Source organism: Ovis canadensis, chromosome 5 (genome assembly GCF_042477335.2).
Source record: "Ovis canadensis isolate MfBH-ARS-UI-01 breed Bighorn chromosome 5, ARS-UI_OviCan_v2, whole genome shotgun sequence".
NCBI lineage: Eukaryota > Metazoa > Chordata > Mammalia > Artiodactyla > Bovidae > Ovis > Ovis canadensis.
In genome coordinates, this window is record NC_091249.1 from 93,335,556 (window position 1) to 93,353,030 (window position 17,475).

At 39.3% G+C, this 17,475-nt stretch overlaps 1 protein-coding gene across 2 annotated transcripts in view; it reads left to right on the plus strand.

Annotated features, from left to right (window-relative positions):
- The window catches only part of MSH3 (mutS homolog 3), a 194,903-nt gene that overhangs the window by 15,747 nt on the left and 161,681 nt on the right, over positions 1 to 17,475 (plus strand). For both annotated transcript variants that reach the window (XM_069590046.1, XM_069590045.1), the window contains exons 5-8: positions 422 to 538; positions 944 to 1,061; positions 2,882 to 3,027; positions 6,242 to 6,408. In XM_069590046.1, coding sequence (XP_069446147.1) covers positions 422 to 538; positions 944 to 1,061; positions 2,882 to 3,027; positions 6,242 to 6,408 — 548 coding nt within the window. The remainder of the gene's footprint in view (positions 1 to 421; positions 539 to 943; positions 1,062 to 2,881; positions 3,028 to 6,241; positions 6,409 to 17,475) is intronic.

Genomic DNA, 17,475 nt, shown 5'->3' on the forward strand with positions numbered 1-17,475 from the left:
AAATGTTCAGCACTTTAAAGTTTTGACCAAGGAGCCTGGTAGACTACAGTCCATGGGGTCGCAGAGTCAGACTCGACTGAGCCACTTCGCTAATCCATGATAATCGCTAATAAGGACATAAAAGAAAACGTGTCATATTTTTCCAAGTTGTTCATAGATATAGATGTTGGCCTTTAGTTTAGGCCATGGACACTGTTAAAAAAAAGATGAAACCGTAGGCTTCTGCACAGGGAATGTCTTTTAAACATTTTATTGACCTACCACATAGATAGCTGCTGCTGCTGTGCTGCTAAGTCACTTCAGTCCTGTGCACAAATCCTAAATATATACCTTGGTGGATTTTTAACAAAGTGAACAAATACCACACAGGGAATCTTTAAATAGAAATTTACTGATATATATTAAAAAAATTTTTTTTTAGATTGCAGCCCGGGAGCTCAATATCTATTGCCATTTAGATCACAACTTTATGACAGCAAGCATACCTACTCACCGACTGTTTGTTCACGTACGCCGCCTTGTGGCCAAAGGATATAAGGTCAGCTTTGGCTTCAATTTGTGGGAAAAGGGGGTTGAAGTCTCTTCTGGGAGAGGGAGGCGTTTCTAAGGTGGGAGGCTGAAATTGGTTTTGGAATTGGGCATTTTGGAAAAATTAAAGTTTGTCATAATTATTAGGACTTTATTTTCATGAGTTTTTAACATATTAGATATTTAGGGTAAAAAATTTTTTCAACTGTGTGTTGGAGTGTTTCTTAGTGATTTATCCACACTTGTAAGGTCCTGTGTTAACTTATTACTTAAACTTAGGTCCTACATCTGGATGTTGTGGACTAGTTTGTTATTTTAAATGTTTCAGAATTAAACTTCTAAACTCTAGAAATAATGTCGTCTTAACAAATTTTCCATCATATTTAACATGCAGTGTTTATTACTTTTGTTGAAGGTGGGAGTTGTGAAGCAAACTGAAACAGCTGCTTTAAAGGCCATTGGGGACAACAAAAGTTCACTCTTTTCCCGGAAACTGACTGCTCTTTATACAAAATCTACACTTATTGGAGAAGATATCCTTTTTGAGTAGGAATTTTTTTCTTAAATGTTACAAGGCCTTTGTTTTAAATAACATTTTTAAAAACTGTTATTTGATTGGGTACTTTTTTAAAAAATAAACTTTGTATTTTGTATTGGGATATAGCTGATTAACGGTGTTGTGGTAGTTTCAGGTGAACAGCCAAGGAACTTAGCCATATATATATACGTGTGTTCATTCTCCGCCAAACTCCCCTCCCATCCAGGCTGCCACACAACACAGTGCTGAGTTCCAGGGGTACTATACAATAGGTCCTCGTTGGTTATCCATTTTAGATATAGCAGTCTGTACATGTCCATTCCAAACTATGATCGGGTACGTTTTTGATGAGATGAGGCAGCATGGTTACTTGGACCTTTGATTAGTATGATAACTGAAGAGAGAAGCGTTGGTTTTGGCTAAAAAGAGGCATTTTTCAAATGCCGCAGTTACAGAAGAGGTCATCATATTTTAAGAGAAAAAAAGAGAGCCTGGTAAATGATGACAGCAAGTCAGCAACTGATGTGAAATTACATCTTCCCCAGGCCTGTGTCGTTCGTGGTTAGTTGCTTGGGCTTACAAACTCCTGTGCATCTTCCTAAGTGAGACCTACGAAATAACTTACTAACTTCACAATGTGAAAACTACAAAGTTAACACACAGTTAACTGCTTATAGTAGGCCATCTTCATTAATTGTCAGTGTCATAAGAATTTTACTACTTTTGAAAATGGATTGTAAGCTTTCTCACTTTGTAAGAATCTTCAATATATACGGTGATTGCCCCTCAGTTTTTGGTTATTTATCAGTTCAGTGAGTTACTTGAAACCAAATGATTTTAACAGCAGAGTCATAAAGTTTTGTCAACTTAAAAAAACAAGTAATTACATATAAAATATGATAAGGAAGCGCTTTGTTTACTGTGGGATGGGGTCAGGTCTCTCATAATAAAAGAATGTAGGGATAAAGTCTTAAATGACACTGTTTAACAGTAGTATTTCTGTTATGATTTATTACAGATCTGCTTATTTAGATCTGCTTATTTAGAGTCCTACGTAGCTTCTACCCACATTCTGAAAGCTGTTTTGTTCTGTTAATACCATGAATAGGGAACAGTTATCACTCAGAATGGACCCCAAACTATTAACAACTCTGTATTGTTCTAAGCTGATCAGGCTGTAAGAACTTGGTAATTCTGTTGTTTCTTTTGCCCAAACTTGAGTCTCTTTTTTAAAGCCTGCTTCTAAAACAGCACCCCTTCCCGCTTCTCTTTTACTGTCTCATCAGCTGATGCCCAAAGCGGATGTTCCCAGGCTTACCATGTCCAGAGACAGCTTTCATCCCTGATAATTTATTTAATGGACTTATTACACACACACACACACACGCACACACACACACAAGTATGTTTCTGTTTTCTTTTTTTGTTTTCTCACATTTTAAAAAATATTCTCTTGCTGTGTCTGAGAGTTGTTAGGCACTTAAGCAGGGGGAAGTAATTTACACATTTGTGCTGTGATTTGTGGAATTAAACTTTATGGGATTGTTAAGGATTCAAGGATTATGTTTGGGCTTCCATAGGATCTGAGGTATATTCCAGGCCTTTTGGAAGTGAGAGGATAATAGTTGTCTGTTCTCATGAATCTTACATCTTAGGGAAGATACTGCCTTGTAACTATAATCAGAGTAAATCAGAAGAATGAATGCTGTATGGAAGATTTTGTATAGAGCAAAAATATCCAGGAAAATAAACTATTATTTTAAGGAGGAAAAGCTCATGGGACTGTAGCATTTGTTTTTCCTTAATAATTATTACATGTGAATCCTCTGGTCAAGCTGGATGATGCTGTAAATGTCGATGAGGTAATGACTGATACTTCTACCAGCTATCTTCTGTGTATCTGTGAAAACAAAGAAAACGTTAAAGACAAAAAAAAGGGGAACGTTTCCATTGGAATTGTGGTAAGTACTTTGTAGGTGAAGAACAAATGATATGTTCATGGTATCTTTAAATATGTGTAATGATGTATGGTTTATGAGACTATCTGATGGGTTGTGTCTTCAAGTAATTGTACTAGAAAAGCATTTCCCTGCTGGTTTTATATGTTAAAATATAAATTTTCTTACGTGACTGTTCGGCACTCTGTGCTTTGGAGGGATCCGGGTAGTTTTCTGTCCATGTGCTCTAGTAGTTTACAGCGGAAGACAGGCACAGTGATGGGCATGTCTGCAAACAGTGTTCAGATAGCAGAATGAAACGTTTAAGTCAACACATGCATGGATGACAAAGGCTTTTACAAATTTCCTCTAGATTTGAAGTTAAAGGCAAACAATTATGGGTTTGTCATGGTTAGTTTTAGAGGAAAGGGTAGTTAAGGGTTATAACTGGCCAATTCAAAACTCCATTTTCAATAAACATTAGGAATATTTATAACCGGTATTCCAGGTGAGTATAGTTTGTGAATCATAGTTTTATTGATCTTGCCTTTTGGCAGTTTATGAACAGATCTGCCCATTTAGAGACCTATTTGGACTCTAAATCTTAGACTTAAGTGCCTCTTGGAACTACTGTTAGACTCCATTGTTCTGTTAAGCAGAAGCAGGACTCCTTGCCTAAGTAATAACACATTCTGTTTCTATTTTTGAACTTTTGCAACCAGCTACAATATCAGTAAAAATTCCTACAGCCCAGTTGTCTCCAAAATACCTTTTGATACCTCATTTTGGCTGCATAACTTGGTACTAACTTTGATGTTTGCTTAACAGTAAGCCATTCTCTCTGGGAGTTAGCATTACTGTTGGGGACTCTAAATGATTTTTTTTTTATCCTTGAGAAGCACTTTTTATCTAGCTGCAGGCAATTGAACCTATCTATAAATAGTAAAGTTATTTGCTCTTAAGTTTTAACAGATGTAATGTGCTATTTACTTGGAACTCAGTCTGAGGAGCAGAGCTGATTGTATATACAACTCCTATTTCGTGCTTTTAGAAATACTCTTTGGCATCTTGCCAAAGTGAACATAGTGTATAAACTGGCATGTGAAAGAAATGAGAATTGATAGTTTCCATCTCAGTCATTTTCTTGGGACTTACTCTTTTTTTTTTTTTTTAACTTTGTATTCTTTGTATTTTTAACTTTGCATCGGGTATAGCTGTGTTGTGATCATTTCCAGTGGACAGTAGAGAGCCTCAGCCATACATGTACGCATGTCCATTCTCTCTCAAACTTCCCTCCCACCCAGGCTGCCAGAAACACTGAGCAGAGCTCCGTGTGCCATGCCCAGCTCTTCACTGGATGAGGCCCTCACATTCAGTGTGGCTGAAATGGAGCTCCTCTTCCTGTACCCTGCTCTTGCTGGGTTTTCCCCTGTTGTGATGGGTGTCACTTGTTCCCCAGTCACTACCTAGGAGTCATCCTTTGGATACTGGTAGTTAGTCTGAAATCAAAGGCTTTACTGTTGCAGCGCCAATGCAATCAGACGCTCTATCTATAGACTGCCTGTGGGCTTATCAGTGTCACGTATCACACAGAGTAGCAGGCGTTGCAGGGTTTATGATATAGACCATTTCTCTGATTAAAATAGCAAAGAGGAATTTGGCCAATATACTTATTACTTGAACTCCTGGAAATAGCTTTTGTACAAGTTTGGTTGTAGATTGGGAGATAAACCCAACTGTAGATTGGGTTGTAGATTGGGAGTAGTTTGTATGCTAATGTACTTACAGTTCAGTTATCTGGCCACTAGAGAAGGCCTATGGGCTAGAATTAAGGAACTTCCTTGAGCCAAGAATGAGTGATTAAAAAAAAAAGTCAAGAAAAAAATGCATACATCAAAAATTACCAGTGTGATGTGAGACAGCCCCCCAGGTTAGAAAATATAACACCATTCACAGAAGGGCCCCTTGGCTCCAGAGGTAACCAAAATCCAGACTTCAAGATAATAATTCCCTTGCTTTTTGATCCAATTTTACCACCTTAAGCAGTGTATTCATATAAATATGTTGTATTTACTCCTTTTGGGTCTTGCTTCTATGTTTACCATTTTGTACAAGAGATTTATTTCCATGTGTTACCATAGTAGTTCTTTTGTTGCGACATTGTATTTCATTTTACAGTTTATTCATTCTTCTGTTAAGGGACAAGTGGATTCCTCCCAGTTTTTGCTTGTACAAAGTATACACTATAGACATTTTTGTATTAATGCATGGCTTCTGATATGCACGTGCCTGAGTTTCTTAGCTCAGGGGAGAAATTGCTGAGTTACAGGATATTTTTACAGGATGTTTTCAACTTTCCTAGAAAATGCCAGACTGTTTTTCGAAGACGTTGCGTCAGTTGACTTTCCGCCAGCTGTGTTTGAGTGTAGGGAGGTTATTTTTCCCCCTGTTCACTCATGCAGTCTGTAGCTGGCCCCGTGCCTTTCTTAATTATCAGTAATGAGTAGGAATGTGACTTTTGGAGTCAGACTATGTGAATCTTGCCTCCACCACTGTATCGCCTCTCCACCTATGAGTAAATGACTTAATTTTTTTCTTCTTTTCCAGACTGTAATCTTTTCCAGGTTTTCTTTGCTGTTATTGGCTTGGGGTGATGCAAGTGGCTTTCAGTTCTCATGGTTATTTCCCTGGATAGACTGTGCACATGGGGTTTAGTCAGAGTTTGTTATATTCAATTTTGTTTTTTGCAAAAGATGCACTTTTTATTTATTCATTTTATATAACAAAATAGTAACTTCTCCTTTGGCGGCCAGGGTGCTAGGAGCATATCACTTGTTACTTTTAGCAATAACATCTGCTATATGTATAGCACTTTACAGCTTACAAAGTGTTCATTTGTTTTCTGATTTGACCCTTCCAGTAACTTTGTGAGGGAAGTAACCTGGCTGATTCCCACTTACAGAGGAGGGCCCTGAGGCCCAGGAGGGTTTGGTGACTTGTTATTGTCGCTTCATCTTTTGTTGTATATCCAGGATTTGGCTGGACGCAGGATGTTGATAGCATAGTTTAAATATTGGTGAATCTGACTTCTTATGTAAGAGTCTTGGAAAGCAGACAGGTTTTCAAACACTTTAGAAATTCGAGTACATGCTCTTTACTATTTCCATGTTTATTAATCCTGTGCCATAGTTACAATGGGGAAAGATATATTTTCTGTGCTGTATGTTTTTGTCTTTAGGGAGTACAGCCCGCCACAGGTGAGGTTGTGTTCGACAGTTTCCAGGACTCTGCTTCCCGTTCAGAGCTCGAAACTCGGATACTGTGCCTGCAGCCGGTGGAGCTGCTGCTTCCGTCAGACTTGTCGGAGCAAACAGAGACGCTCATCCACAGGGTCACGGCTATGAGGTGAGTTGGCACATTGCTGGAAAATAATGTGGATTCTGAAACCTAGATCTGATTCCCAAGTGAATGGGTATCAAAGTCGTTAAAAATTGTTTTTATGTATAAAAATATTTCATCATAGTAGCAGAAATTTCAAAAATCAGAAACAGAATTACCTATAATGTCACCTTAATGTAGGCCTTTAGAAGTTTCTCTTTTTAAAGGGGTTTGTGATATTTAATGGTATTATTTGATAAGGAAAGAAGAAGTGAAGTAGCTCAGTCTTGTCAGACTCTTTGCGACCCCATGGACTGTAGCCTACCAGGCTCCTCCGTCCCTGGGATTCTCCAGGCAGGAATACTGGAGTGGGTTGCCATTTCCTTCTCCAGGAGATCTTCCCAACCCAGAGATCAAACCTGGGTCTCCAGTATTGCAGGCAGACGCTTTACCATCTGAGCCATGTCTCTCCTACTAGTAGACAGTTACTTAATGGCAGGGACTGTATCCTATTCATCAGTGGAATCTCAGTATACCTGGTTCCGAGTACACAGCGAGGGTTATGGTATTGTTTAATGAGATTATCTGGTAGCTGATCTTCAGTTTCTGGAGGTAATCATTTCTTGGAAAGTTTATGTAATTTTGGAAATGCCTTATTTTTGCCTCAAGTTTCAATTTGTGGCCAAGTCGAATGTACTAGATCCGTGGTCACTCCTCTTATTGATGAGGCCGTGTGCTAGGCCCCGTGGCCTGTAGAGGAAGATGTGCTTGTGATATGTGTCTGCAGCGTCTATAACCCACCGGGAGAGGAAGATGGGTACAGACCTGACTGGATTCACAAAGCGTGGTGTATGCAGGACAGACGTGAAGGTGCCTGGGTGGGGCGATTCTGCGCTGCTCCCCGAGGAGTTTGGTGGGAAGAGACTGGGAAGTTGGGCTGGGGCTCCAGTGAGGAGGACATTATGTACTGCGGAATTTGGACTTCAGGCAGGTGAGCCCACGAAGATTTATGTTTAATAGGTTGACAAAGCAGTTAGAAGGTCAAACTGAATGATTCAGTGAAGTTCTGTGTGTTTCTTTGTTCTTTGAGTTGAATGTTCCTTTTCCCTTTGACTTAAAATTCTTTCAGAGTAGCTTTCATAATGTGTTTTTCTGATTAGAACACTAATCCATATTCATTCAGGAAAAGTTAAGAGTTATTAAAAAAAAGTCCCATAAACATAATAGTAAGCTGTAACTCAGATAACTACTGTTAAACATTTTGGTATATTATTTCTGTGTATATTTATCCTTTTTCTTGTTGTTTATAAATTTAGATTCATATTGCAAAGTCAGTTTTGTATCTTTTTTTAATTTTTAACTTAAAATTTCCTATGTATTTTTTTCCTTGGTAGCATGGGAAGTGATCACTGAAATAATTTCTGCCAATTGGATAGATGAAAATTTTGCATGAATTCCCTGTATTTTGTTCTTTTAAAAAAATTTTATTTATTTATTTTTTCGTATTTTGTTCTTAATCCTTTTCTGACTGTGTTCAAACTTGAATAATCAAAAGTTAGACAAGTGGACTGATAAGGGATGCTGCATTTGGAGAGCTAGAAAAATTAATAAAATCTCAGAAGTTTTTAAAGATAGTCTTCTAAAACTGTGTTTCCCATATTTTATGTTTTTGATTTTAATTTTCCTTCATAACTGAGTGTATATTTGATTAATTTAGATGTAAGCCTAAAGTTGATCAGTTGAATCAACAGTTTCATTTTTCTGATTTTCATTTATTTTTATAAAACAATAAAGGCAGAATTCAATAAAACATCAAACATTCCACAAAGACATTACCAAAACTGAATTTTTTGGCTGGTAGGCAGCATTGCCTGAGGATGTTCATAAATGTTTACTCATTAGATGAGATTCAAAAGCGATTTGGCATACCAAAGATAGTATGGGTGTCATATGTAGGTTTTACCAAATTTGATAACTGCCTTTGTTTTAATTTGTATTTCTCGGGTAGCACTGGGGGCATGTAATTTTTCCTGTGTTTACTAACCACATGTAATTTTTATTTTACTCACATAATGGACTAAACATAGTCAACAGTTAATCCACATTTTTGTTCAGTCTAAAGCTGATCTATATCTATGGACAGAATGGAGTAATAGACATTCAAAAGCCAAGCAGTGAAACAGTGTGATTCTTGTGACATAGGGTTTGGGTTGAAAAAATTGACTTTCCCCTTAGTGGCTTTGGGTGAATCACTCAATTGTGGTGTTCTTAGGTTTCCTTTTCTTTAAAATAGAAAAAGTAAGAGCATTTATCTCTTAGGATTGTTGTGAAGAGTAAATATAAAAAGTTTATCTAAAGTGCTTGAAGCAGGGCCAGCACAGAAGGCTCTGTATAATGGAAGCTGTTCTTTTTATTCTCCCTGTCGGCCACTGTCTTCTGTAATATTGCCTCTCGTCTACACTCCACTGAAACTCCTATTGGAAGTGTTTTGGAACTCACACTCTACTGTCTGTGCATGGTCCTTTATGGTGTCATCTCCCACTTGCAGCTGTTTCCATATTGGTTTTGCTCCTTGGGGATTTCCTTTTTATTTTGACTCTTGAAAAAACATTTTTGTTTATATTTTAATCACTTTTTCTTTCTATTTTTAGTATACTGCCTAAACCAATTAAATTCTCCATACTTACTGGAACATTCCATTACTTTTATATGTAGAAATATCTCCTTATTCTAACAAGGCTTACATAATTGTTTATATTTTGTTTTAATTTATTATTAATTTTTTTTTTTTACATTTGATGTCTAACTCATTTTCCCTTTGTTTTCCTTAACTGTGTAGGTGTGGTTCTACCTTAATTTCTTTCTGAATGCTAGTGGGTCCACTTTAACATCCATAAAATTTAGCCTTCCTAGCCTTGTTTTTTAAAAAAAGTTAGCAATGGGGATAGGGATGCTTTTAATTAGGGTGTGAAGAACATAGCTTGCCAAAAGTCTGTTTCCTGTTTACTATCAGTAAATAATATAGCATTGAACTGTCAAGGAGAAAAGTTTGTGGGGTTTTTTTTTTTTTGGTATCATCTTTGTTTTAAGTTTCCTGGTGGCTCAGATGGTAAAGCGTCTTGCTTACAATGTGGGAGACTTGGGTTCTATCCCTGGGTCGGGAAGATCCTCTGGAGAAGGAAATGGCACCCCACTCCAGTACTCTTGCGTGGTGGGCTACAGTCTATGGGGTCTCAAAGTGTCAAACACGATTGAGCAACTTCACTTTAAGTAGTGAGGAGTAGTTTCTTGTGTCTCAAATTCAGAATTCATTCTTTTTCTTTCGCTTTAAACCATAAAGTAAAACCAGCAGTTTTTGTCAGTTAATGGTTGATATTTTATTAATACAGATGAAATAATAAAGCTTTGTGAGAAAAACCAGAATGGCTTGAAATTACAGAATATCCATTTTAAGTATGTATTGGGGGGTTTTTGTTTTCTATTTTTATACTTTGACCACAAGAGGGCGCCAAAAGCACTTCATTTATTATGTATTAACCACGTAAACGGAGAAGGCAATGGCACCCCACTCCAGTATTCTTGCCTGGAAAATCCCATGGGCGGAGGAGCCTGGTAGGCTGAGGTCGCTTAAGAGTCGGACACGACTGAGCGACTTCACTTTGACTTTTCACTTTCATGCATTGGAGAAAGAAATGGCAACCCACGCCAGTGTTCTTGCCTGGAGAATCCCAGGGACAGAGGAGCCTGGTAGGAGGCTGTCTATGGGGTCGCACAGAGTCGGACACGACTGAAGCGACTTAGCAGCAGCAGCAGCAGCAAAGATGTAAAGACCACGGAAAGCTTCACTTTCTGTGTGTCTAGGTAAAGACTTAATTACTTTGTATTGTATGATAGTTTGGAATGAATTCTAGTCAAAGGTAGTACAAATATAAAGTTATTATTTCTAAATAATGTTAAACTATTGATTTTTCTTCAGAGTTATCTTTTATAGATAATTTATATAAAATTTTATAGATCATGTCTGTAAAATGTGTTTTTAAGATTTCAGTTTGGTTCTTAGGAAATAAGTCTCAGTCTTACTATCTTGTTATCTTTTCCATTTGTTGTAAGAATGTACACGTTCTTACATTTTCTCTATAGAGAGAAGCAAAGGAAAAACAATGATTTTTAAGCACTGTGTTAACTGCAGTTAAGATCACTTTAGCTTAGGGATATTATATGGTTATAAAAGAAGAAAGCAATAAACAAGTATTAATATTAATGCATTAATTAATATTAATCAGCACATTAATTAATATTTACTAGTTCTCAAAGAAACTGATTTTTAAGGCAAGTCAGATGAACAGAGCAGATGATGGTCGATTTTGAGTACGGTGAGGGAGAGCTTCCTGGGTCCTGGCACAGCCAAGGAAGGCCTGTGGAGGAGGTGGGCTGGGTCGGGGACCTTTGCAGGATTGCGGGGCTTCGAATTGGTAGTGGGGAGGATGGTATGTTGTGTATGTGTGGAAATGACATGAACTATGAGACTCACAGGCTGGAAATATTAGAAGAGGTGTGAAGACAGAGGGGAAACTCTTCTGATTGGAGGAGAACTTTCATGTTGAGAGTAGAGTTGGTGAAAAAGAGAGTCAAGGACCATACGGTCCAGCCACGGGCTGTGGACTCTAGTGGAAGACAGTTGGGTCTCTGGGTAAAGGAATGGAGTGACAGAAAAGAGGCCTCCACGGGAGAGTTGAGTGAAAAGCAACAACAGTTCCCATAAAGGAAGAACGTGTGCAGAGAAAAGGAGGAGACCGAGGAGTTTGGAGCATGTCAGTAGCTGGGAGTGGGGGGAAGAATCGAGAGCTGCAGAGAGGGCGGGGATAAAGAGCCAGTCAGAGAACCAGGAGGAGGCAGGGAGACACGGTTGTAGTCCATCTGCTGCGAATGGTGGGGTCTGTGCTGTGTGTTGATTCTTTTATTTATTTATTTATTTATTTATTTTTTTAATTTTTTTTTTTAATTTTTAGTTTTTTATTTTTTAAATTTTAAAATCTTTAATTCTTACATGCATTCCCAAACATGAACCCCCCTCCCACCTCCCTCCCCAGAACATCTTTCTGGGTCATCCCCATGCACCAGCCCCAAGCATGCTGCATCCTGCGTCAGACATAGACTGGCGATTCAATTCACATGATAGTATACATGTTAGAATGTCATTCTCCCAAATCATCTCACCCTCTCCCTCTCCCTCTGAGTCCAAAAGTCCGTTATACACATCTGTGTCTCTTTCCCTGTCTTGCATACAGGGTCGTCATTGCCATCTTCCTAAATTCCATATATATGTGTTAGTATACTGTATTGGTGTTTTTCTTTCTGGCTTACTTCACTCTGTATAATCGGCTCCAGTTTCATCCATCTCATCAGAACTGATTCAAATGAATTCTTTTTAACTGCTGAGTAATACTCCATTGTGTATATGTACCACAGCTTTCTTATCCATTCATCTGCTGATGGACATCTAGGTTGTTTCCATGTCCTGGCTATTATAAACAGTGCTGCGATGAACATTGGGGTACATGTGTCTCTTTCAATTCTGGTTTCCTCGGTGTGTATGCCCAGAAGTGGGATTGCTGGGTCATAAGGTAGTTCTATTTGCAATTTTTTAAGGAATCTCCACACTGTTCTCCATAGTGGCTGTACTAGTTTGCATTCCCACCAACAGTGTAGGAGGGTTCCCTTTTCTCCACACCCTCTCCAGCATTTATTGCTTGCAGATTTTTGGATCGCAGCCATTCTGACTGGTGTGAAGTGGTACCTCATTGTGGTTTTGATTTGCATTTCTCTAATAATGAGTGATGTTGAGCATCTTTTCATGTGTTTGTTAGCCATTCGTATGTCTTCTTTGGAGAAATGTCTATTTAGTTCTTTGGCCCATTTTTTGATTGGGTCGTTTATTTTTCTGCAGTTGAGCTGCAGAAGTTGCTTGTATATTTTTGAGATTAGTTGTTTACAATATTGACGCTGTTAAAATTTTCTGGAACTGCATGGCATTTAGAAATATATATTTGGCAAAAAACTAACCCTAATCCGTTGATCCCATTTATCAGTCTGGTGAGAAAGGCAGTCTAGGTTCCCCCCTCGGCCTTTGCTAGTATGGATGGGGTCGGATCGTATTTTTTCTGTGGTGTTTGACTGCAGTAGGGTGGTTATTGTCTAAGAATTTTCAATCTTGTTCGGCTAGGCCTTTCCCGCGTGTTTGTCTGGGGAGAGCAGGCTTGTTAGAGCCTTTGTGTGCTCCTGTTGGAGACTGTCAGCTTTTTCACCTCCAAAGCTGCAGTGTATGTGCAAAAGTAAATCCAGGGGGCTCCCCTCCACGCCACTCCTCAGGTTCCCTGCTGGTCTGCTCTCTGCCCGTCTTCCAGAGTTGGCTTCTATTCGTTTTCTGTGTAATGTGCAGGGAATTGTACTTCTGAAGAGAGGGGAAAGAGCGTGTCTGCACTTTCTTCCCAGAGCAGAAGTGCTTCTAGTCAGGATCTTATTCTAAAGATTCTTCTGAGTATGAATGAACATTGCTTCCTGGATATTATCTTAATAAAATAAAATTTTAAAGCCCTGAGATTATGTTAATAATGCCATTGTTCAAATCTTTACTGCAGTTTTGTACATGGGTGAATCTGATTAAGGGAAAAAGAAAACTTTCTTTTCAAATTTTCTCTAATTTATTACTCTTTGGTATCGCCTAAACTTTATGCATGTTAGAATATTTTTAAAAACGCAGCCAATGGGGAAAGTCCACCTTCCATTCCTGGGTGAATTAACAATCTGTGTCTGGAGATCTGCTGCTTGATGAAGGGTAATTGGCCGTATCAGAGGTCAAAAACAAAATAACATATTGGTTGACATCCATTTCGTAACCTCAAAATAGTCAACCGTAAGACTTCCAACTACCAGGACAAGAGTCTGTTCCCATGGGCAGGGGAGCCTTGTGGGCTACCATCCATGGGGTGACAAAGAGTTGGATAGGAGTAAGTGGTAACAGCAACAATAATTTGATTTAATATACTGAGGTTGATGGCATTTCTACAAGCTTGTTTGGGAGCCCCGCACATGATAGCAGCTCAGAAAATTCTTGATGAGTTCTTAGGACTCTTTTCCTCAGCACCGTCATGAGCTCTTTCTCTTAACGTTGTACCTTCAGCTCTGATGAGCTCTTCTTGGCCAGGCTGAGCTGGGCTCTCCATCTCTTGGGAGTGGACATGGGCCCTGGACAGGCTGTACTAGATTGTGTTCTGGATTGCCCCTAGCCCTAACAGGAAGGCTGGGCGGGAGAAGAATGGGTGATCAGTGGATCTGCGTGTTGAACCATGGCCACACTGCAGGGTCAGTCCTTACCTGGGGGGGCCGTTGAGACCAGGGGAGGGCTGAGTATCACCTGGCATCTTTAAGATGGTTTGTGTCCCACTGGGGAGGCCAGCACCTGCCACATCAAGGAGGTGCTTTTTGAACTGTGGTCAGAAGTCATTGGTGGACTATGAAAACTATTTTGTGGGTTACAGTTACCATTAGAAAAAAAATGAAGTACAGTAGTGTAGAGTCAAAGGTAGATGGGTGTGAGGTATGTGATAAGCTAAGAATTGTTTTAGGAAACTTCTTTTTTTAAAAAATTTATTTATTTTAGTTGGAGGCTAATTACTTTACAATATTGTAATGGGTTTTGCCATACATTTACATGAATCAGCCATGGGTGTACATGTGTTCCCCATCATGAATCTCCCTCCCACCTCCCTCCCCATCCCATCCCTCAGGGTCATCCCAGTGCACCAGCCCCGAGCACCCTGTCTCATGCGTCAAACCTGGACTGGCGATCTGTTTCATATATGATAATATACATGTTTCAATGCTATTCTCTCAGATCATCCCACGTCGCCTTCTCCCACAGAGTCCAAAAGACTGTTCTATACATCTGTGTCTCTTTTGCTGTCTCGCATATAGGGTTATTGTTACCATCTTTCTAAATTCCATATGTATATGTTAGTATACTGTATTGGTGTTTTTCTTTCTGGCTTACTTCACTCTGTATAATAGGCTCCAGTATGAAATTTTTCAATTTGCTTATATCCTAATTAATCCTTTAACCCAAGAAAAAGTTGCATCAAAGACAGATTGACTTCTGGTCATGCCAGTTAACAATAAATTAAATAATATAGACAAAACACATTAGCTAAATAATGCTTCCTTTTCCATTCAGCTTCCCAAATGTTTATTGTACAGTTACCATGGATCGATCTTCTTGAGATTAGAAGATCCATGACCTTTGTCCCTTGTGTGTGTTAGTAGCTCAGTCGTGACCGACTCTTTGTGACCCATGGTCTGTAGCTTGCCAGGCTCCTCTGTCCATGGAATTCTTCAGGCAAGAATACTGTTATTGGTCGCCATTCCCTTCTCCAGGGGATCTTCCCAATCCAGAGATTGAGCCTGGGTCTTCCACGTTGTTTACCGTTCTGAGCCACCAGGGACGCCCTTGCCCATTAAAGGCTACCAGTCTATTTGAAAAGCCAGCATATATGCAAATCACTGCAGTACAAAGCAGATTATACAGTGTGTGTGGTAGGAAAGCAAACTAAATACTAACAGAGTACATGAGAGGGCGAGGATAATTCTTTGTGAACCAGCATTCCTTAGAAGGAAAGTTATGACCAACCTAGACAGCATATTAAAAAGCAGAGACATTACTTGGCCAACAAAGATCCGTCTAGTCAAGGCTATGGTTTTTCTAATGGTCATGTATGGATGTGAGAGTTGGACTATAAAGAAAGCTGAGCACCGAAGAACTGATGCTTTTGAACTGTGGTGTTGGAGAAGACTCTTGAGAGTCCCTTGGACTGCAAGGAGATCCAACCAGTCCATCCTAAAGGAGATCAGCTCTGGGATTTCTTTGGAAGGAATAATGCTAAAGCTGAAACTCCAATACTTCGGCTACCTCATGTAAAGAGCTGACTCATTGGAAAAGACCCTGATGCTGGGAAAGATTGAGGGCAGGAGGAGAAGGGGATGCCAGAAGATGAGATGGTTGGATGGCATCATTGACTCGATGGACATGGGTTTGGGTAAACTGCAGGAGTTGGTGATGGACAGGGAGGCCTGGCATGCTGCAGTTCATGGGGTCGCAAAGAATTCGACACGACTAAGCAACTGAACTGAACTGCTTGGTAGAAATATAATGTGAGTCACATATGTAATTAAAAATTTTCTAGCAGCCACATTGAAAAGTAAAAGAAATAGATGTAATTAATTTTTAATAATTTACTTTTTAAATTCAGTATATCCATAATGTCATTTCAGCATGCAGCTCTGTTATATTCTGCTTTCTGTATTAAATCTTTACATTACTTTTTACAAAATTTTCGAAGTACAGTGTGTATTATACACTTCCAGCACATCTTAGTTCCGACCAGCCACATTGCAAGTTCTCAGTGGCTGCATGTGAGTAGTAACTGCTATATTAGACAAATGCAGTTTTTTTGTAGTGTAGGGGGAGCTTCATGCAACACTTAATTAGACATGTGTTGGGGAAATATATTCCACAGTGAGAGAAAAGTTTAAACAAAGATGAAATACGAGTTTGTAAAAAATGTTGGGTGAAGCTCTTACTCTACACCAAGTATATTTGGTGACCATTGCTCATATTAACTCATGTAATCTTCACAACAGCCCTTTGTGGTAATTACTATTATTATATAGTAATCACTATATAATTTATAAAGTACAAATTTGTATATGAGGAAACAGGCGCCGGTGGTCTAGTAGCTACCAAGTGGCATGGTAATGCTTACATGTATCTGTTTGTCTGTCTCCAAAGATCCGGTGTCCCGAACCCAGGATCTGGATCTGTGAGTATGTGAGGTTAAATGACAAAGGGAAGTTAAAATTGCTCCTCAGCTGACTTTAAGGTAGGGAGAGTACCCTAGATTCGGCAGGTGGGCCCAGTGAATCACCAGAGTCCTTTAAATGTGGACGAGGAGGCAGAGGAATCAGAGTGATGTGATGGAAGTGTTTGACCCACTCAGACTGGCTTAGAAGATGGAGGAAGAGGCCAGGAGCCGTGAAGTGTAGACTGCCGCTAGCAACTGGAAAGGGCAAGGAGGTTCTCTTCTCGAGACTTCAGAAAGGAGCTCAGCCCTGCTGATGCCTTGATTTCAGCCCAGTGAGCTCAGTGTTGGAATTCTGACCTACAGAACTGAGGTAATAAATGTATGTTGTTTTAATCCAATAAGTTTTTAGTAATTTGTTACATATTAATAGAAGAGTAATACACTATCATTTTGTGTGGGTACTGGGTAGTCATGCAAACTATTTTACTTCTCGTGGCTTGTAGCTTTAACGAATTTTTTGTTAATTGGTAGCTGGTTACAGAATTAAGTCAAACCATTGCCTCTCTTCCTTGAATGCCCAGTTCCTTTGCTTCCTTTTTCAAACTAGCTGACAGTTGTTTAATATTCTTGACATCGACATAACTTTTACAAGTAGGAATGTAAAAACTAGCTGGCTTCTGACTGAAATATTAGTAGTTTGGAAGCACTTGATAAAATGATTACTGTCCTTTTAAGGCTGAGCAATTCCTACTTGCTAAGTCAGGCAGTCATTGATGTATAAGTTACCTTGTAGGTAAGGATCCTTGGCAGTCTTTTATGTAACTTTTAACTATCAACCCCCAGAGACCACAGAATTTACCTGTGGGTGATTAAATTGAGTAAGACAATTGATTGCTCACCCATACAGAATAAAATCCTATTTCTTCTACCTACTGGAAAACCGTGGGAACAGCCTGGTCTACAGGTTGATTGTCACATTCTGCCTCCTTTCCGCCTACTTATTGCTACGGAGAGAGACAGAACTTAGCCTCTCAACGAGTTTTGTCATTTTCCTGCAGCTGCTGAGGAAAGGGCGTCCTTAGGTTACTGTGTGCTGTGCCCCTAGGGCCCTGTGTACAGTGAAATACATGCCCCTGAAAGAAGAGGCGCTTCTTGTTTGCTTGTTTCGTTTACTTTGTTTCGTTCCCCTCTGTACTGACAAAGGGGACATGTGTTTTTTTCAGTCCGTTATGCCATATAC